The sequence below is a fragment of the Ursus maritimus genome, unplaced genomic scaffold, assembly GCF_017311325.1.
Source record: "Ursus maritimus isolate PB19 unplaced genomic scaffold, ASM1731132v1 scaffold_10, whole genome shotgun sequence".
Classification (NCBI taxonomy): Eukaryota; Metazoa; Chordata; class Mammalia; order Carnivora; family Ursidae; genus Ursus; species Ursus maritimus.
Window position 1 is genome coordinate 22,571,051 of NW_024423344.1, and position 22,469 is coordinate 22,593,519.

Sequence of the window (22,469 nt, forward strand, 5' to 3'; positions counted from 1 at the left end):
CAGGAATCCACAGACCACACTTTGAGAACCACTGTGCTTTAGAAATATTTCCCTTGTAACTGACCTAATACTAATTTAGCATGGGGTTAAACCATGACCCTTCCCAAGATCAAATTTATAAGCCTAATATAACAGCAATTTTATTTATATATGGGTCTAACAATAACATAAAAGCATTTCTATTGTAGGTCGTTCCTGATTTTCCACACTTCATTATTTGCTTTGCGAAGTTCAAATGTCTTAACTCAAAGACATCAAGCAGTGGGGAGTTACTTGCACTCCCCTATTTTTCTAATTCTAATTCTGATTCTCTAATAGGTCTGAGGCTAGTAAGAGTGCTTTCAGCATAGTCAGCTCAGCACAAAACACAACTATGTTTTATTCATTTTTCTCCCTTTCTCTAGAAGAGCTCAACCGACAGTGTTTTGGCCCTTTCACATTATTTTTCTATTATCAATGCCACCGTCTCAACCCTACTTTACACCCTGCCTAATGTAAGAGTTTGCTCATCAAGCTCTTAACCTCTTATCTTTCCATGTTCCAATTCAATAATAAAAAATTAAAAAGTAACAGTAATAAATTTTATCATGTTACAACCTGCTCAAAAAGCTTCAGTGGCTCCATATTATCTATAATAGGATTTATAGGTCAATTAACACAAGTGATAAAAAGAATATCCAATCTGCACAATTGGTAAAAAAAAAAAAAAAAAAATGTCCCCACTACTCTCATACCTATCTTCCCTACTCATAACGGCAGGGGAAAAGCCTATAGAATCCAGCAGTACCCAGGCTCTACCTGCTTGGAATTCCTGTTGCAGGCAGGAGACTCTAGCCACATGACCATTTCTCCTGAAAGTGCTTCACTTGTAGTTCAAGGGCACTGTCTTTACTATGGAGGATCACTACTCTTAAGACCTTCACATAAATAAAAATCACCCCTCCTCCAAATGAGTTTAGGAACTCTGTTCTATAAGATAAAGCTCAAAGGCCATACGGTTTAAGTTCTCTACTTGAGTCCCAACCTATCATTATCATCCATTTGCTACTATTCTTTCCAAGAGTAATTCTCCATTTCGAACACTGACCTCCAGAAACTTGCTTCTCACAAACTGATGACCCCACATGTGCTGTCCCTGGGACCAGGAACGTGTTCTTCCTTCTCTCCATCTGACCCGTCAAGATCCAGCTTAAGTCCCAGCCTTTCACTACATGCCAGCCTGCATGGATCACTATTTCGCCTCTGAATTCATGTATCACTTAACAGCCTTTATCACTCATTTGGTACTAGCTGATGTGTTACATTAAGTTGTAATCCAAATAACCCAAGTAGCAAATTGAGGGAACGGATTAAAACTGTATAAGCCTTTTTTGGGACACCTGGGTAGCTCAGTCGGTAAAGCGTCTGCCTTCGACTCAGGTCATGGTCCCAGGGTTCTGGGACTGAGCCTTATGGGCTCCTTGCTCAGCGTGGAGCTTGCTTCTCCCTCTCCTTTTGCCTGCCGCTCCCTCTGCTTGTTCTCTCTCTCTCTCTCTGTCAAATAAATAAATAAAATCTTCAACAACAACAACAACAACAACTATATTAAGGCTTTTTTCCGCAGAAGCTCTCCAAACCCCGTCTTTTTGGGTTTTAAAGGAGGCCTCATTACATAGGCATGATCAATTAAATTATTGGCCACTGGTAACTGAACTCAAACCCCAGTCCCTCTCTCCTTTCCCAGAGGCCTGAGGAGTGAGATTGAAAGCTCCAACCCTGGCTGGTTCTGCTGGCAACCAGGCCCCCATCTATGGGGTTTCCCAAAAGTCACTTCACTAACAAACTCAGGTGTGGCTGAAGGGGGCTTGTTAAGGATAACGAAAGACACCTCTATCACTGTCATCACTCAGGAAATTGCAAGGGTTTTAGTTGCTTTGTGCCCGGAATGGGATGAAGACCAAATATCTAACTCATATTCTAAGTCACAATATCACAGGGCCTATGTAAAAGATGTAGTATTTTTAAAATGGGACAATGGCCTGCATACTTACCTGGGTACAAAATAGAATCACAAGCATAAAGAGCTTTAGTGAATGGCCTGGTGTAGCAGAGATGGCTCGTTGTGCTTCCTCTTCCGAAGTAAAGAGCAGTCACTGAGAGACAGCCACCCAGCCAGGAGCTACAGAGCCCACAGCGGATGGGAACAGAAATGAAGCATGGGACTTCCAGGCCAGCGTTGTTAGGAGCAGTGTGCCTTCTCTGTCTCAGTCTGCCTCTGGGTGCAGAACACTCAGGCTTGAGAAGATGACAGCGGCAATAGGACAGAAGATGCCCACACCCATGAAACAGCCACATGGAGAAAAACCGTCTGCTGTTCAGCAACACCTAGGTTGGACTATTACGTGGGTGATAAAGGTCTAGTATATTAGGCCACTGAAATTTTAGTGTTTGTTATAGTAGATGGCATTAGCCTACTAATACACGAAGGGTCAGCTACATAGTTAGTGAAGGGCTGAGACCAGAATCCATGTTTTTTGACACTAGCAGTGTATCAAACTATATTCTGATATGTATTTATATTTCTGCATGATTTCAGTGGTGTTTAGGCAATTTATCTTGGTTATTCTTAAATACTATTAATCACCAACCAAGCCTTATGTACACTTACCATTTACAATCATTTTCAAACAAGCAGAACAGGGTTTTCTGGAAAAATAAAGATCACAGTTTTTCAGCCTTGACCCATGTTTTATAAGAGCGATTTTCCCAGCATGTAAATCTTCACTAGAACAGTGGAGACCAACAATTTTCGTGTTTTTCACCACCACAAGACCAGTTCTCTTCACCTACATTAAAATACAAAATAATAATGTATTAGTTATAACATCTATTAAAAAAGAAACAGGCCCCAAATGGAGTCACTTGTGCTAAGTCCACCTCATCAGTCTGAGACTTAATACCTAACTGCAGTTTTGGCCTCTCCCAGGAATATAACCTTAACCAGTCAGACTGAAATTTCCTGGTCAGCTAGTGAGGAAATCTTCCTAATAAACTCCTGCAGTCCCCCAAAGGAAGGTGACCTTGCCTGAAACAATCCACTATTTGCTAGATACTTCCTTTTCCTGTCCCTTCTGCCTGTAGAAGCCTCCCTTTTTGCAGCCCTTCAGAGCCCCTCCCTATTTACTAGATGCTGTATGATTCATCAATCACTGAATAAAGCAATTACATCTTTAAGTCTACTCAGTTGAATTTTGGTTTTTAATAGATTTGGTAGCAGCATTTGGATCCAAAGGAAAACTCCTGATAGCTCCAGGGACAACAAGAAACACAAGCATGGTACCCGTGAGCCCTTTGAGCTCTCTGTCCTTTTTGCCATATCTAAGGGCCATGGGTAAGGGCCATGGGTAAGTTCTTCTTGGTTCTGAGCTCTGCTGTCTTTGCACTGAGCTCCTAATCTGATTGGTTTTCTAGTCTAAAATCCCCCATTTGATTAGAATCCCCATCCCTTGATTTAGCCCTCAGATTCCACACGGGGAACTCCTGGTGGTTTCAGTCTACAGCTCCCCATTGCGTGGAATCCCAGGCTATAGTCCCTGTTTGTTGAGGCCTGCTAGTTCAGTCCTTTCCCAGTCCCAGATTCCATGTTGAGAATTGGTAGTGCTGTGCACAGGGCCTTCCCTTGGCCAGGCTAAGGTCACATCTCTTGATTACTGCTGGTGTGTTAAGGTAAACATGTCTGTCTAAAGGCTATTGCTAATTGGAATCTTGGGAGACCAAAAGCTGCAAAATTGGTGGACATGGGTAGAGCACTTAAAGCTCTTAGAGCGATCGCCACCTAACTCTAAGACTCCAAGACTCCTGTGTTAGGATAAGTTAGTCACAGAATGGATTAGATTGACACTAGGTCACCCACCAACCTCAAGAAAATTTTGATGCAACTAGGTACAGGGTAAAACACCACACAACTCCCAACCCCAACCCAGCAGCACGTCCCTCTTAGCTATTAGCTTGGTTCTGAGAAACCCACTTAGCTTGTTTGCATAAATTAGATAGATAGATAGATAGATAGATAGATAGATAGATAGATAGATAGATAAAGGGACGCCTGGATGGCTCAGTCAGTTGAGCATCTGACTCTTGGTTTCAGCTCAGGTCATGATCTCAGGGTCCTGAGATCAAGCCCTGCACTGGGGTCCCTGCTGAGTGTGGAGTCTGCTTGTCCCTCTCCCTCTGCTCCTCCCCCTGCTCTCTTTCTCTCTAGAATAAATAAATAAAATCATAAAAAAGAGAGAGAGAGAGATCCTTCAATTGCAAAGCATACCACCTTCTGGCACACTTACTTAAGTCTAAAAATTATAATCCTGGAAGCTATAAGTATCTACAAAATGACAAAATCTTACCAAGCTCTTTTGTATCCTAAGAAGTTGGCTTGGTAACAATCATTAGGGTGGTAACAATCATTAGGCCGCAAAATATGGCCGGACAGAAATGTGGGTTGCACCTCATTTACCATTAGCTACGGCTGGACAGAAAATATGGGTTAAGCTCCCTTTCTGGCTAGGGCCCTACCAAACTGCGATAAGCCCTCAGGTAAATAACAGCCTAGAATGCAATGGACATCATGAGGAATGGTCCAATTAGATAAGATCATTCAAAAAGGAAGGGTTTCCGAATCAAACAAACAGAATGGTATATATCTGTTTTAACTGGCATGTAGAAGCCTCCAAAAAGCGTCAAAATACCAAAATACCTTCATTGAAAGATTTGTTTCAAATCACTCATCAAAAATTAAAGACACAAGAGGTACATAAAACAGGACTATAAAACTGAGGTAACTCCTATCGTTATCCTCTATCCTCCTTTAATTGAGTATTCATTCTAGTAATCCTCTGGCTGAATCTTCTTTCCATTCTGAGGAGACTACAAGACCATAAACAAAAGTCCACCAAGTTAGTGGCCTTACAGACACCCCCATATCTATCCTTGAAGGAGGGCTGACAGGGCTCCAAGGGAGTGTCAGGTAAATTGCTACCTTATTCCCTTATACAGCCAAGGGAAACTAAAATTAAAACGAATGGAAAACCTTGCCAAATTTTGGTAGATACCACAGCTACACCCTACTTTATACCTCACCAGGAGTCTGCAGATGGGATCCTAGGAAAAACTGGCCAAGGCTGGCTAAGGGTGAGAACTCTTACCAGAGTCAGCTCTCCTGGATCTCTGTCTACAGTAACCGGTAGAGAGAGAGAGACTCTTTTGAAGCCTTTTTGTGGATGCCTTTGAGTCCAAGGAGTTATTTAATACTGCCAGGAATATTTACTGTTTGTCTCAGCTGAAAATTGACACGTTACTTAAAAAGATGTTTTTTAAGTAGCTTGTCCTGTGGTCAGAAGTTGGCCAGATTAAAAGCCGATATTCAAAGCCTGACTGGAGTTTTTCTTTGCATTCTCCCCTAAGCTAAAATAAAAACGATGAGCCGAGAGGAAAAGAAAGAAACCTTTTCACGCTTTTGTGGAAGGATTCACTAAAATATTACAATGACAAACAGCTCTAAACCCGGAACACAGAAATCTTTTGATTTCCGTCTTACTTGGAAATATTTTCCCTGATATAAAAGAGCAAATTGAAGACAATGTGGTTGGATGGATAGATCAACCTATGATGTCATTTAAATTACAACCCAATTCCTTGAGAAATTAAAAGCAACTGTTCTTATCTTACAGATCTTTGCAAAACCAGAAATACAGCTCTAGAGACAATTCAAAGTCAACCAATTCTTTTTACCAACCCCAAACCTCCCACATTTATCTCAAAAGGCTTATAAGTAGTTTCGGGGGAACTTAACGTTCTTCCCTGTGCCTTTGAGACATACACGTTTTACCAGGTCTTCCCCGGGAACTCTAACCTCAACCATCCCCAATTCCTAAGACTGAAGAAAAGAAGTGTGCGGTGGGGAGGAGGGCAGGGGCTTTTTATAAATACAAACTGCTACAGAAGCTCCCTTGCCCAAAATTTAGTTCACAGCTTTCATAAAATGCTTGTCAAGGACAAATACAAATCTTAAATGTCTCCTTCACAAATAGTATAGAAAAAGCCTTAGCCATCTGAACAGGTAAATTTAACTTATTCCAACTGTTCTTTTATAAGCCAGTGAGTTTTGCATTATCATACTTGTCTCATGGCTAAAATGTGTTTTTAAATTTTTATTTATTTATTTATTTTCATGGCTAAAATCTTCAAATGAAAGCTCTAAGGTCTCTGTTTGCATCGCTCTCTCTATGTTTATGTACATCTATGTAAATGTGTTGTAGACGTGTGGTATTTTCTACCTCTGACTAGCATTGTCAAAATTAATTTGTAACAAAGTTCCATTTAATTGGCTTAAAGAAAATTAAGGACTTAAATGGATTACTCATAAAATTCTCCAAAATATAATAGAAACTAACTAACAAATGTGTTTCAGGCTCACAGGATCTAGAAAAATATTCAGTATTAAGGCTAATTTAAGTTTGTCGGTTTAATTAAAATAGACATGTCTTTAGAGTTAGCAACACTGAATATAACGCAGTCGTACAATTTTATTCTACCTGGCTTTACTAGCCAAAAAAGTTCATGTTATCTCTGTTACAAAATGTCAAGTAGAGAAATAACTTGGAATGATGAAATTTCATAACCAATCTAAATATAATTGTTCAAAATAAGTGAACTAAATAGATGTGAGATAAAAGTTCTTGAGCAAACTTTTTAAATAATTTCCCCTAATCTTTTTGGTAACCTGAAACCTTAAAGTTTTGCTAAGTTAAATCAAATGATGGTTAGTCACTGAATGTCTAGATTATTTCCAATAACATGAAAGACTGAAACATTAATTACTGAACATGGGTTTATCTACTCTTTGGCTTCCTTTTACAGAGGAGCTAAACATTTTAGGGTTTGTATTAAACATGTTTTGTGCCACACTGAAAAATTTACTACGAGCAGGCATATGTTTCTAGAAATTATGAGAAGTATTTATAACTTTGCAAAGCCACAGAATGCTAATGTAAAAGATAATTCACAATTGTTTACTTATTTTTATTAGAAATTAAGGCTCTTAAGGGTTCAACATTCTAATTTATTTAATTAAAGCTACGAGAAATAATAATAAAAAAACCCTCCATATGCAAGGAAAGTAGGATGTGTGTTTTCAGTAAAAGAAGGCATTAGGAATGCATTTTTTTTTTTGAGGGAAAAGAAAGTAATTTTGTCCTAAAGTGAGACTGGTTATTTCAGAATGGGAAAGAGGAAGGACATAGGACAAAATCTGAAGGGATACTAAAAGGGTTGTAGAAGATTTGTGGAAAAGGAGTCCCTGGAAAGGAATATTGTGTGTGATCAAGCTGGCTAAGATTAGAATAAATTAGATTAACTTTTTTTTTTTAATGACTGTATTTTTTTAAATTATGTTCAGTTAGCCACTATATAGTACTTAAATGAATGTATTTTAATAGCAAAAGTAAGCTGGTACAAAATTAAAATTTGGTTTTCTCTTTGTTAAAAGGATAAAGTTTTCTCGGACTATTGGTCTGTTCTTGATAAGAGATTGTAAAAAGTTTTTCTTTACCTTTTAAGTAATCTGCCCATAAAACAAAGATTTTGTGCCTTCTCAAAATAATCTTATGTGTTTCATGTTGTCTTCATCAGGTCTTTGATTACTTAAAAAACCAGATTCTTCGCTATTAAAAGAGTTATTTTTTTACAACAATTTAACTTTATGTATTTGCCTTTGAAGTCTTTAATTGTCACTATGGTTAAAGTAGATAACTAAGTATTGTTTCACAGTGACCTATGATCCTATTTGACCAAGTGTTTTAAAACCTTTTGATATTTTTGACAAAGTTGGAGACCTCAAAATCAAAGTCACTAGGAAGAGGAGCCAACATTGAGGCACACTGCTTTCTCTCCCAAGATGTGGGATCAAGAATATTTCTTTCCATTCCTCCTTCCCTCTCTGACCATCCTTTCTCCTAATTCTTTTTTTTTTTTTAAGATTTTATTTATTTATTCGACAGAGATAGAGACAGCCAGCGAGAGAGGGAACACAAGCAGGGGGAGTGGGAGAGGAAGAAGCAGGCTCCTAGCGGAGGAGCCTGATGTGGGGCTCGATCCCAGAACGCTGGGATCATGCCCTGAGCTGAAGGCAGACGCTTAACGACTGCGCCACCCAGGCGCCCCCTTTCTCCTAATTCTTACAGCATGAAGGTCTTTATGATTTTGTCCACATTTTGCCTTGCTCTGGCCTTGAAAGATAATAGTATTTCAGGCCATTACAAAGGGGTTAATCCAACTTCCAAACAATTGTTGGACTTGCCTTGATGCTGGTGATTCTGTAGTTCTGCCCATCACAAACTTCTCCCTGATTTCCAATGCCTCAGCTTCTCCGGAACAAACCCTGCCTCTTGTTAACAACCCCAAACCCAGGGAAACTTGCATCCAAACTCTGCACAAAGAGAGGGACATGAGGCAAGAGTAACCAGAATAAAAACTGCTCGTACAGTCTACAGACCCTTAAATTTTCCTGGCTTCCATGGCTGTCACCTTTCCAATTCTGAGCCTCAGACTCAAAAAGTAATTACAGGAGGCATACGTGATTAAAAATTAGCTCCCTGGGGCAGAACTGTAATTCTCTGGTTAGGAGTGAGTATGAATGAGGCTATGATCAGGAAACTCTCCTTAACTCTTTAAAGTATTACAGAATCTTTAAAAAAAAAAAAAAAAAACCAGCTTAAAAAAACAGCTGCCCAACAAAATCCTTAGACCCTCTGGCCAAAGTTGTTCTCAGTAACAGCATGGGCCTTGATTATTTTTTGGCTGAACAAGGAGGTGTCTGTGCTGTGACCAACACCACTTACTGCTTGTGGGAAAGTTGAAACTCAGCTATAAAACCACTGAACGAGCCACTTGGCTTAAGAAAGTGACTCCTTCAGCAGGGTCTTCCTTTAACTTACTTAATTTTGATTGGTTTGGGTGTTGGGGACCACAGCTCCAAACGCACTCTAGATATTGGGGATTGCCCTGTTAATAATAATCATAGTGGTCTCTCTGGCACGCTGTATTCTCTCAAATACAGCTTGCAATGTGTGTTCACAGTCACTAACCACCAAATCATCCCCCTAAGACTGGAACATCAGAAAAGGAATGAAGAGAATGACCAACTTTAAAAATGTGAACCTGAAGTCATCGTCTGTGAATACCACAAAGATTCAGCAAAAAAACACCAAAAACAAAACCAAAACTCATGACCTGTGAATATCACCACAGAGGATCAGCAAAAGCTGTAAGAATTTCAGAGCAACTGCCAGGGATGGTGCTAATGCCTTTAGTTTTGATCACATTTCTCAGGTGGAGGGGTCCAAGCAACCGACAACAGGCCCCAGATGGAGCCACTCATGCCAAGCCCACATCATCACACTGAGACTTAATGCCCAACCTAACTGAGGTTTTGGCCTCTCCCAGGAATATCATCTTACCCAGTCAGACTGGAATTTCCTACTTAGCTAGTGAGGAAATTCACCTGATCGACTCCTGCAGTCCCCCAAACGAAAGTAACTTTGCCTGAAACAATCCACTATTTGCTAGCAATTTCCTTTTCCCGCCCCTTCTGCCTGTAGAAGTCTCCCCTTTTTGCAGTGATTCAGAGCTCTTCTCTATTCACTAGATGGGATGCTGCTTGTTGCATGAATCGCTGAATAAAGCAATCAGATCTTTAAATTTACTCAGTTGAACTTTGTTTTTTTAACATTATCTAATGATTATATCATAGATTATACTTGATTTATTAATAAAATGAAAGTTTTATTTAGTTCTTTATCTGAACACAGTTTGAACATTTCTCATTAGGTCCAAAAACTTTTCTGAAAGTTTAATGTTGGCTTTATACCAGAAATTTTCTAAATCTAGGTATTCTTAACTGAACAATGACGTGTTTAATTATTCATTAATTTGTCCAACTGAAATATAAATACACTTTAACCTAGGAAAGGGGGAGAACCAAGTTGATTTGATTTGTTTCTTAAAGCATCCAGTCTCTAACTATTTGGTATCAAGCTTCTATGTGGTAATAAGAAAAATGTAGAAAACCCTGTGGTTTTATACATGAATAAGTGAAGGCCAAAGAGATTATGTGACTTTCTGAAAGACCCACAGATGGTAAAAGGCAGAACTAAAGCAGAGGTCATCTTAAATTTTAAAATATTTGAAACATTCATAGCAGCATTGTCCACAATAGCTAAATCATGGAAGGAACCGAGATGCCCTTCAACAGATGACTGGATTAAGAAGTTCTGGTCCATACATACAATGGAATATTACTCAGCTATCAGAAAGAACGAGTTCTCAACATTTGCTGCAACATGGACGGCACTGGAGGAGATAATGCTAAGTGAAATAAGTCAAGCAGAGAAAGACAATTATCATACGGTTTCTCTCATCTATGGAACATAAGAACTAGGAAGATCGGTAGGGGAAGAAAGGGATAAAGAAAGGGGGGTAATCAGAAGGGGGAATGAAGCATGAGAGACTATGGACTCAGAAACAAACTGAGGGCTTCAGAGGGGAGGGGGGTGGGGGAATGGGATAGGCTGGTGATGGGTAGTAAGGAGGGCACGTATTGCATGGTGCCCTGGGTGTTATACGCAACTAATGAATCATCGAACTTTACATCAAAAACCAGGGATGTACTGTATGGTGACTAACAGAATATAATAAAAAAACATTAAAAAAATTTGAAATACTGACTCAATAAAGATAATTCTCAACTTCCTTCTAAAAACTGGCTCTCCCAATTTTTCGTACTATGGCAATCTAGACTAACGTGGTTAGGTCCCACCTCCTACAAATACACAGATTATTTACCAAAAAAAAAAAGTTTTAAATGCATAGTCAAGCTCAAAAGAAAGACACCCACTCAGGTGTTAAAAACGAAGAGAACTCAAAGCCAGAGCGGTGAGCCTGAGCTCCCTCAGCAGGGTCCCACCCACAGGTCGGGGACTGGGCGGACTCTGCGTCTAAGCCCTGGAGACTCGGGACAGGCTGGGATTCTAAAGAGGTGTTACTTTAAACCTAAAGTGTCCTAACTTACACAGATACTAATCGAAAAAGTTGGTGTGACAATATTAATATCAGATAAAACAGACCAAGTTAAAAATCATTTCTATGTAAGGCACAAAATAGTCTATGCTGTTTTCACAGGAAAGGACTCTGAGTTAAGGAATGTAAACCCGATCTTTGGGTTTGGGACTGACTGTTACAGTATGTGCGGAACTTGGGCTGAGAATAGGGTACCTGTTATTCCCTACTCCCTTTCAAAGGGATTTACTCTACAGTTATCCCCAACAGGACACATCTTGAAATTACTTTATAGATCAGACCAGAGCTTTATTAACTAAAACAGACAAATTTCAGTTTCAGTTATGAGTATAAATGTTTGCAACTATGGAGAATGATATTTTGTAAAATGCCTAAAAAGGAAGAATGAGAAAGTTTTATAGAATTCCTTTTCTGAGTTAACCAACCATTTCCTAAACTATAAGGACATTTAAAAGGAATACAGAAATCTTTCCTTTACAAAATATACTTCCAAAAATATATCTAAAACATGAAAGATCTATATTGGCTTTTAAAACAAGCTTTAAATTTACCATGAGTTTATGAGCCCTTTCCCCTTCCAATCCCAAAATTTCTTAAGAGTTTTATGTTCCCCAAATACAAAGTATACGTTAGTATCTACTTCTGAATAGTTCCGGTAAGTTTTTCTTTTTCAATTATAACTTTGGAAAAGAACTGATAAGGTCTTATCAAGAAATCTCAGCATGCTAGAGCTCATTTTATTAAAATGAACCAATTGTGAGGCATCTGGCTGGCTCATTTGGCTCATGTGGTAGAGCATGGAGCTCTTGATCTTGGGGTTGTGGGTTCAAGCCCCACATTGGGTATAGACACTACTTTAAAAAAATTAAATATTTAAAAAAGAAGATAAAATAAAATAAGATAAAGTAAGATAAGATAAAATAAGATAAAATAAAATAATAAAATAAAATAAAAATGAACCAATTGTGACAAACGCAAATGGCTGCAATTAAATGATTTTAGCTTTAGATAGTTTCTCAGTAGTTAAGTAGACAGAAATAAAGCCAGAAACCTTGGCCACAAACGACTTTCCACTTTTTCCACAACAAACTATTCCTAGTGCGCCTGGGTGGCTCGGTCAGTTAAGCATCTGCCTTTGGCTGAGGTCATGATCTGGGATGGGGGTATCCTGGGATCGAGTCTCACATTGGGCTCCCCACTCAGGAGGGAGTCTGCTTCTCCCTCTGCCTCTGCAGCTCCCTCTCTGTCAAATAAATAAATAAAACCTTAAAAAAAACCCAAAAAACTATTCCTAAAAAAACCCAAAGCTATTCCTAATAAGCAGGAGCATACTCATCAATTTATGATCAGAACCATCTTTATCCCTCCCCCACCCCTTAGCATAGGCGCAGAGACAAACAAACAAACAACAACAACAACAAAAAACAAACAACCTTTTAGGCTAAGTTTATTTAACACTTTTTTGTCTAGAGTCCTCTTCACCTCAGAAAATACCTTTTATCTTTCATTTTGTTTTTAGCTCAGGCCAAAATGTCAAGTTTGAGACAAAGATTTTTCCATCCCAAACTTAAAGCAAAACAAGCAAATAAAAGCCTAAGTTGCATTCCATTTTGCACTTCCACTCACTGCAACCCCCAGGAGACTAAATCTTAGTGAATCACTGTTCTGGATCCTGCTTCACTTCGCTAACATCTTGGCGAGGCCTCTGTATTATCTTAGTCACAGGGTTTTACATTAAAATGTAAGCAAAAGAGGACAGTCTGCGTTTTGGTAAACAAACTAGTATATTAAGTGGTGAGTCGCTATTTTTTTGCCTTTGCCTTTCTTAGAATTAAAAACATCTAAATATTCAGAGACAAATTATTTCTATATTCTTGTTGGGCATTTTAGAGACTCACTCTCAGAACTTATCAGGAGATCTCCAGAAATGCACATCAGAATCATGAAGGTAACTTTTTTCAAAATATACATGTTTTGTCTCCACTGGATACCCAATAAATCAGAATCTCTCTGGAAAATTCAAAAGATTAAAATAACAAGGAAATAGTATGCAATATTAAAAAGAACAAAGTTCATCTTATCAGGTCTGGGTTTAATTTTACCCTTCTTACAAGCTAGTAAATCAGCCTGCTACTGCTTCATGGATCCTGGCAGAACACATGAAACTCCGGGGTCAGAGAAAACTTGATCGTTCACAGCACAGCAAGCAATATAGCACCATATTTGTGATGTTTCCTTTGCCCACAAGTCCCACAGGGGTCATGCAGATGGCCCAGATGGATTCCTGGACAGGAAGTGGGTTGTGTTATAGGAAAGGAACACCGAACCTGGGGATTGCTGTTTTATCACAGACAGAAAGCAAACCTCCTCTCTGTCCCAGAGGGAGACATTAGTTCAACCCTCAAGGTTGCTTGCTGCAAACACAACTCTGAGAAACGGCCTAGATAAAGAGCAGTTGGGGCCTTGCATTCTTTAAACCAGCAAGATGTGCTGGAGTACGAGAGGACCGTGTAAAAGAACAGCCTAAGAGTGTTTGTCAACACATGTATGCAAACTAATATGGAAATGTATCAAGAGTTAAATTTGAAAATTAAAAGAAAAAAGATGTAGGAACATATTATAAAATAATCTGGGTTTGTTTGTTTTTTTTTAAACGAGAGACATGTATAGTCTTGTAAATGCATAGAGAACTTTAGAAGGACATGAAGGGTATATAAGAACCTGCCTTAGAAGTGGAAATGGGAAACCTGAGTATAAGAAGGACTTTTATTCTACTTTATATCATTGTTTTTGCTTTGTTATTACAAACACATCTTTTTAAAAAATCATAAAAATTCACCTGTTTTTTGTCAGTAGATATCCTGGCCATCTCTTCGTTATCTTCTAAGGGTCCATGCTTTCCCTCTTCCTTTTCCTAATTAAAAGCAGATTAAGGGGAAAAAAGGATTAGTGCACAAAACAGAATTAGTTCAATATTTCCTATTTGAAGGCTGGTTTTCTTGGTTTTGGATCATTCATTTTTTTTTTCCTGATGAAAGTCTGCAATAACTTCACGATTTGTTCAGGTTTAAGTTCAGACTACTTAACTTAGTAAATAAGGCCTTTACAATCAGGCTCCTACATACTTTTCCAAAATACAGAAGGACTGAAAGTTGTGGTCAGAAAATAGAATTCTGTAGTTTAAGATTTTGGAGTTGGGCAGTTTTAAGGAATAGTCCAGAGTGTGGCCATAGCTAAAAAGGGCTAAAGGGGAGTAGGGGTAAATTAACTGGAAGTGGGAAAATAAGGAACTAGGCAGCAAAGGCATTAGATATGGACTGTGATAGGCAGAATAGTGGTCCCCCAGGGACTTGCCTGTCCCACTCCCTGGAGACTGTGGCTATGGCACTTGTTACTATGGCCAGATTGAAGATGGAATTAAGGCTGCTAATCATCAGACCTTGAGATGGAGGATTTTCTGGGTGGACCCAATGTAATCACAATGGTCCTTTTAAGTGAAAGAGAGGCAAGTCAGTGCCAGTGTGACGCAACATGAGGCTCAGTCTGCCACTGCTGGCTTTAAGGATGGAAGAAGAGGTTCAGGGTTCAAGGCAAGTGGGCAGCCTTGAGAAACTGGAAAAGGCAAGGAAATGGAATCTCCCCTGAGCCTCCAGAAGGAAAACAGCCCTGCTGACACTTTGATTTTAGTCTAGTGAGACCCATTTCGGGTTCTGACCTCCAGAACTGTAGGATAATAACTACATATAATATGTGTTTTAAGCCACCAACTTCGTGGTAATTTGTTACAGAAGCAATAGGACACTAACATATGGATGTCCACAAGTCTCTTCTAAAAGTAAAACTTGGAAAGTTTTGAGCCAGGGGCTAAACTCCTTCATTTATTAATTCAACAAATATTTACTGAATCCTTGCTATGCGCCAGCCACAGACCTAGTTACTCAGGATGCAGCCCTTATAGAGCTTACGACACAGGAGAGTGACTATGAAGTGAGTCGATAATTAAGACAGAACGATATAGCAGGATTCTGCGAGCCCTGGTAGGAGGGATATGTAATAAATTGGAGGAAGTTTGAAAGTGGGAATGGTAAACTTGGTGAATGTTGAATTCAGTCTTATGAAACAAATGCTAGATGCTAGAAAAGGAATAACCTCTAAAAAGTTGACAAGGAAAGCCATGTCCTGGAAATCACATTTCTATTCCTGCACAACAGAAGTGGAAGAAGTGATCTTGGTAGCGGAATGGTGGGAGTGAGATGGCAGTAGTGGTGATGATTATATGAGTGATAATAATAAAGTACCTAACAGTGTTTCCCAAGCACGAGGCTCTAAACTATCTCCTTTAATCCTCATAACTTTACAAAGTAGTCCCTATTGTTTCCATTTTAGAAATGAAGAAATTGTGGCTGAAAGAGATTAAATAACTCCATAGCTAGTCAATGGGAAAGCCAGGACCTGAGTCCAAGTCCATTGTCTTAACCATTAATGCTACCCTGTTACTGTTCTGGAAAAGTACAGCAAGTAAACAATGGGAAGAAATGGGAGAGAGGGACAGAAATGATGTGTAAAAAACAAGGCAACAATACACTTATTCTAATTCTTATACTACAGTAACATTCAGGCAATTTAGATATGTTTAACTTAACTAAAATGAAAAACTATGAACCAATAGGAGAGATTATTATTTTAAAATGATGGCCATTTTCAGTGGTGCTAACCTTTATTCTACAACTTTTAGTTAACTGTGCTTTTACCAAGAAGTCTCAAAAACAATTAGTTTCTCTCCCACTCATTTATCTAGTTTTGGGCTGGAGTCTTAAAAATCATTGGATTTTATACTTAATGTAAACTTTGCTGAACAATCCTCAAAGAGCATCCATTCAGTGTAAATATTTGACAACATAGAAAATCTCAGGTATCAGTCATATTTAGAAGTGGATATAAGTTAAAATACACTGAGGCTGGTAAAAATGAATGACAATCTAAATGTCCAGTACTAAGGGAATACACACGGTACATCCACACAATGGACTGTTACGCCAACATTAAAAGGATAATAACAAACACATATAGTACAGTTTGTGCCAGGCACTATCTAAGAGCTTTACAAATACTAACTCGTCCACTTTTCATAAAAGCCCCCTGTCGTATGTACCAGTATGTACCAGTAACATTCCATTTTATGGAATGAGGAAGTTGAGAGAGGGAAAGTAACTTACTCAAGATTACGTAACTAGTAAGAGGTGGAGTCCAGATTTGAACCCAGGCAGGCTAACTACAAAACCACTGGCTACTCTTAAACCATTAGACTAAGTTGCTGCTCCAATGTGGCTAACAGTATTACAGCATAAGCATTTTCCTATTTTAAGTGAAAAAGGTTGGATCCAGAGTAAATGATCTCAAATAACTTAAAAAAAGAGTGAGAGAGAGAGAAAAGATTGAAAAACAGCACAACAATGTCAGTAGTTGCTAGATAGTGAAACTATGAAAAATTTTTTTTCTTCAGTCCATTTTATAAATAATAAACATACATTACTTTGGTAACAAAAATATTTAAAGAAGACAAAAGGTTGGTAAAATGTCAAAGGCAGTACTTCCAATATAATTACATGTCAAATTGCATCTTAGAGTTTCTGTGACTTATTTGTATAGCAGAAGCAGAATAAAGAATTTAAGTGAAACAAACTTCTTATTTTAGCTTAAAGAACATTTTCTTCTCTTAATAGGAAAAAGATCTTACTCAACCCTATGAACATAATGTACAATTAATACTGAATTTATTTCATACATATTCCTGTTGAAAAGAACTTAATTTCAGCAGAGGCTTTATTCTTTATATATAATATGTTTGTGTGTGTGTGTGTATAAATACATGTGTGTGTATATATATATATATGAATTAAAATAAGATCTAATCTTCATATTTAAAAAAAGGTGTCTTCAAAATTAGTCCTCAAATCTCTAAGAAGCCCAGCTTTTTAAATGTGCTTTTAAAAAGTCTTAAATCTCGGGGTCCTTGGGTGGCTCAGGCAGTTAAGCAACTGACTCTTGATTTCGGCTCAGGTCATGATCTCAGGGTCATGATCACAGGTGAGATCGAGCCTCACATCCACCCCGAGTAGAGCCACGTGACAGGCTTCGTGCTCAGGGGGGAGCTTGCTTGAGACCCTCTATTCCTCTACCTCTGCCCACCCCCCCAACTGCTCACATACATGCACATTCTCTCTCTCAAATACATAAAATCTTTAAAAAATAAAAATAAAAAATCTTAAATCTCTAAGCATTTGTTCTAATCTGTCTCTTCAAGACAATTTTATCTGCAAAAAAACCAAAACCAAAAAACCCAAACAGTTTGAAAATCTTCCACTTTGATAAAATAATATTAAGCTACTAAGAGGCCGAAAGAATAAAAGACTTCAAAATCATGAAGGAAATGAAGACCTTCTCAAAGTCATTAATAATATATGGAGCCAGGGTGGGGGGTAAGGGAGTGATTAATAGGGAGTAAAAATGCAAAATGCTTTGCTATTTTTTAAACATTTCACATAGTAATTGGAGGAGAAAACTACTCCAAGATTTAGCATTTTATCAGGAAAAGAGAATTCCCTATATACACACAGACTTTGCACCCTTCACAAAAATCCACTCAAAATGGATCACAGACCCAAATGTAAAACATGAAACTAAAAAACTCCACAAAAAATAACATAGGATAAAACCTAGATAACATTGGGGATGGCGATGGCGATGTTGATATTACAAAGGAACGATCCATGAAAGAAATCAGTGATAAACTGGACTTTATTAAAATTGAAAACTTCTCCTCTGTGTAAGACAATGTTAAGAGAATGAGAAGACAAGCAACAGACTGGGAGAAAATATTTGCAAAAGACACATCTGATATAAGACTGTTATCCAAAATATACAAAGAATTCTCAAAACTTAAAAATAATAACCTGACTAAAATATGGGCCAAAGACCCTAACAGACACCTCACCAAAGAAGATACACAGATGACAAATAAGCATATGAAAAAATGCTGCACATCACATGTCATGAGGGAAATGCAAATTAAAACAAGATACTACTACATGCCTATGAGAATGCCCCAGAACACCGACATAACCAAATACTGGAGAGGATGTGAAGCAACAGGAACTCTCAGTCATTGCTGGCGGGAATGCAACATGCTACAGCCACTCTGGAAGACCGTCTATTAGTTTCTGACAAAACTCTTTATCATATAATCCAGCAATCACGCTCCTTGGTATTTACCCAAAGGAGCTGAAAACTCACATCTACACAAAAATCTGCATACAGATATTTATAGCAGCTTCATTCATAACTGCAAAAACTTGGAAGCAACCAAGATATCCTTCAGCAGGTGAATGGATAAATTACGTATGGTATATCTAGGCAATGGACCTTACTCAGCAATAAAAAGAAGTGAGTGATCGAGCCATGAAAGGACACAGAAGAACCTTAAATCCATATTGCTAAGTGAGAGAAACCAACTAAAAGGCTACATCCTACTGTATGATTCCAACTATATGATGTTCTGGGAAAACACAAAATTATGGAGACAGTTAAAAAAAAAATCAATGGTTGCCATGGTTGGGGATGGTGGGGGAAAGATAAAGAGGTGAATTTCTGGGGCAATGAAGCTATTTTGTATGACACCATAATGATGGCTACATGTCATTTACATTTGATGTATACAGGATGCACAGCACCAAGGTGATCCTGATGCGTCAACGTAGGCTCCTCAACCGTAGCAAATGTACCACTGGAGAGCATGTGGTTAATGGTGGAGGCTATTCATGTAGGGGGGAGCAGGGAGTATACAGGAAATCCGTGTACTTTCCCGGAAATTTTGCTGTGAACCTATAAGTGCTTTAAAAAGATAAAGTCCTAATCATTAAAAAGTTAAATCTTTAATTCCCTGTTAAAATTCGTCAGTGTAGTCCTTATAAAAATCTGAACTCCCTTACAAGGCATACAATATGTTTTATTTTCTGATTCTTATATACCTTTCCAAGCTCATCTTCAGTCTCTTCTCTTCACCCAACTTCACCCTCCCCCATGAGGATCACAAGTTCTCTCACTCCTCCACGCTTTTCCATATAGGGTCCCTTGGCTTGGTAAATATCTACTCATTCTTCATGTCTCAGTGCAAATGTAGCTTTCCCTGTGCATCCTTCCCTCACTTCCCCATGCAGAGCCTGGCCTGCAGTCTTCAGTCTTGGTAGCATCTCTGCTTATACTGGGTACTGGACTCTGCCATCTAACTGCATCTTGTTTAAATGCCTAATTTTTGTCTCCATTAGAAAATAAGAACCAAATCTTTCTTTATGTATCTCCATTGCCAAGCACACAACCTTATCCACCATAACGAAGACATCAAAAAGAAAAAGAGAATGGTTATGAATGACCTCATAAGAGTACTATTGTATTTAAGGATTTACAAAAAGTCATTTTGTGGAAAATGTGAAGCAATCTTTCAGCACAATTACTGGCAAGTTGGAAACTTCCATAAGCATATGCAGAATACAAGCATGATTTTCTAAGAGAAAAACAAGCAAAAATCCTGCACTTAAAAAAAAGACTGAAGGAAAGTACCGAAATGTTAAAAATGTTAAAAGTGATGTTGTTAGAATGGTGAGAAACCATGGGTAATTTTTCCCCCTTTCCTTTTTTAAAAAAATGTCTTAAATGCTTAAACAACCTAATACTATTTTCCATATCTAGCCCTGGCCCCCTAAAACATTCTAAATTTCCTAATCTACCAAACCAAACCAAATGGTGAGAACCTAGCACCATGCCATGGAGGAAAAAGATGAGAAGGTAGCACCCTGCTGCCCAAGGGTTGGAGAAAGTGAAGATGTAGACTTTTATGATTATTATTTCTATATATTCCTAATCTGTTTTGATCACCTCTTTCAGATTCAAAAAAGAGACTATTTACATGGAACAAGAAACCAATTAGCATTCACAGATTACCTATTACAAAAGCAGATGCTAAAGGAGTATAAATAAGACATGGTAAAATAAGACATAGTAATAAAAATAAGGTAAAATAAGACATGATCTCCATCTTCATGTAATTTACAGTTCAGTAGAAGAAGGGGGAAACTACCCACAGGAAACATCAATAGTATACAACTGGGGCATAAACTATGCATCTAATTGTCCAAACCAACATATAAATACCATTAATACCTGATAAACATGGCACAGTCTAAGAGGGTAACAATTCTATTTTTAGATTAGAAAGATGAGCTATTACAGCTATGAGTTACAAATATCACACCAAGCCACAGAAGTATTTTGCAAATTTTAAGGTTTTTAGTTTGCTCTTTAAGTGTGACAGAAACTGGAAAAATCTAATTTAAACCATTGCTAAGTGGGAAAAACTAAGGAAACAAAATATACCTGAGATTTTTGTCTTTGGGCTTTTACTGCTGGGAAGAGCTCCATCCAGAGACTGAGCAGGGTGAAAAGGTTGACTTTAGAAAGCCTTGGTATTTGACCTGTACAAAAGAGAGGGCAGACACTTCAAAATTTTTACTAATGATGAAAACAGGAACTCATCCTCAATGCCATTTGGATGCTGCAGCCTTAACTCGGCTGCTTTAGTAGGAGGCAGAGAAAAAGGATGAGAGGACAAGAGAATCAAAGGGCAGGAGCCTGGCTACAACCTCACTTTCGGTGACCTCCTCCGGCACTTTTCAAAGTTGGGCCCTTTCTCCAGCCCTCACAGGGCAAGGGAAAGAAAATGGTACAACTGATACATGTAACTATGGGAAAAATCCAAAGGAAGTTATGAAAAGTCCTTGCGTCTAATGTCATCGTGGGGCAAGCTTTTCTTTAAATCGTGGTGTTGCAAGAAGGGCAGTGCGGTGACCTTCGCGGGGAAGGCAGTTGAAATACAGGAAAGCGTCGTGTGTGGTTAATTTGGAAATCAAGTCAGAAACACTGACTCAAGACCCGAGATCCTAGCTCTAGGTCCTGGGAGGAACAGTGAAGGGCGGGGGCGGGGGTGGAAGTAAGAGGGAATGAGCGCGACTTCAAAAGCAGGTACTGCCAGGCCAGGGTTCCTGGTGACCGAGGCGAGAACGCGCCGAGGGCGGGAATGAGACACCCCGGGGCAGAAGCACGGGCGAGGAGGGGCAGGCAGGGAAAGCGGAGTTACAAGGAGGCAGAGGCTCAGGGCAGAGCGAAAGGCTGGGGTGGCAGCAGCAGGGTCCGAGGCACTCACCGGTCATGCTGCCAGTCTGGGTGCTGACTGACCGCCCGGCCCCCGCGCTCTCCAGATTTTGCATCTGCCCTGCTTCTTTCATCCCAAGCCTAGCGGCCTCTGCTGCCCAGAATACCTCTCGCTGTCTGGCATGATCTTGGCCCCAGCGGCTCCACCTCCCGCCTCCTCCCAGCAACTCTACGGCAACCGCCAACTCGGCGCAGCCAGTGACGTAGGAGCCCGACGGCCACTTCCGGGCGCCTCGTGTGTCGTATTAGGGAGGCGTGGACGCGGTGGCGGAGGGCTAGCCCTCCAGGGCCGGCTGCATGGGTAAGGACCTTTGTGCAGTGGATCGTTTGAGGCCTGACTTTAGCTGTCGATGTTTTGGCTTGGAAGTCCCGGGTTGTGCACACTCTGATCGAGTGGTGAGGCCTGCGCAGACTTGAGAGTGTGAAGGGGGATTGAAATGGAACGCTCTCCCAGCTGTCTGTCACGGTGGAGATCTTAGAGAAGGGGGAGGAGGGGCTAGAGATGTGGGAGCTGGGCGGTCCGGGTGGTTATCATCAGAGATCGGCCAGTCCTTAGGAACTCAGTGCCTGGGACTACCACAGGGACGTTCTACTTCTCTTCAAACCCATGACCTCAAGAGGTCCAACTGTAGGGGTACCTGGGTGGCTCAGTGGGACTCTTGGTTTCAGCTCAGGTCATGATCTCGTGGTCGTGGGATCAAGCCCCCTGTCGGACTCTGTTCTCAACGTGGAGTCTGTTTCAGATACTCTCAAGCAAACAAACAAATAAAGTCTTTTTTAAAAAGTCCAAATATGATTATGAGAAAGGTGGGGGTAGGAGGAAGTAGCAAGTGGCCCCTGGAAAGTATGGGGAGTGCCATATTGACATTGTAGGTTTGTGCCCACTGCATTTTATTTGATTATTTTGTGAGTGTCCCAGGCATGACTCAAAATGAAGCTCCTCCCCGGTGACTCAGAGCCCAGTTTCCCTCACCATCCCCTTCTGTTATCACAACTTGAAATACTGACAAATAGCAAGACATTAAAACAGCTTTTCGAAAGCAAAAGCAGAACGTTATTAAAATTAATCATTTTGTAAAGGATTGAAGTGGTAATCTTCA

The 22,469-nt window shown here is 39.4% G+C and overlaps 1 protein-coding gene across 1 annotated transcript in view; it reads right to left on the reverse strand.

Annotated features, from left to right (window-relative positions):
• Nucleotides 1–21,565, reverse strand: part of CDADC1 (cytidine and dCMP deaminase domain containing 1) — a 43,278-nt gene extending 21,713 nt beyond the window's left edge. Inside the window, exons 1-4 of the mRNA XM_008706866.2 lie at nucleotides 21,362–21,565; nucleotides 20,536–20,633; nucleotides 13,946–14,020; nucleotides 2,648–2,825 (exon numbers count right to left, since the gene is read on the reverse strand). Of these exons, the coding sequence (XP_008705088.1) occupies nucleotides 2,648–2,825; nucleotides 13,946–14,020; nucleotides 20,536–20,633; nucleotides 21,362–21,443 (433 nt within the window). The 5' untranslated portion in view covers nucleotides 21,444–21,565. The remainder of the gene's footprint in view (nucleotides 1–2,647; nucleotides 2,826–13,945; nucleotides 14,021–20,535; nucleotides 20,634–21,361) is intronic.
• Between the last annotated feature and the right edge of the window lie 904 nt (nucleotides 21,566–22,469).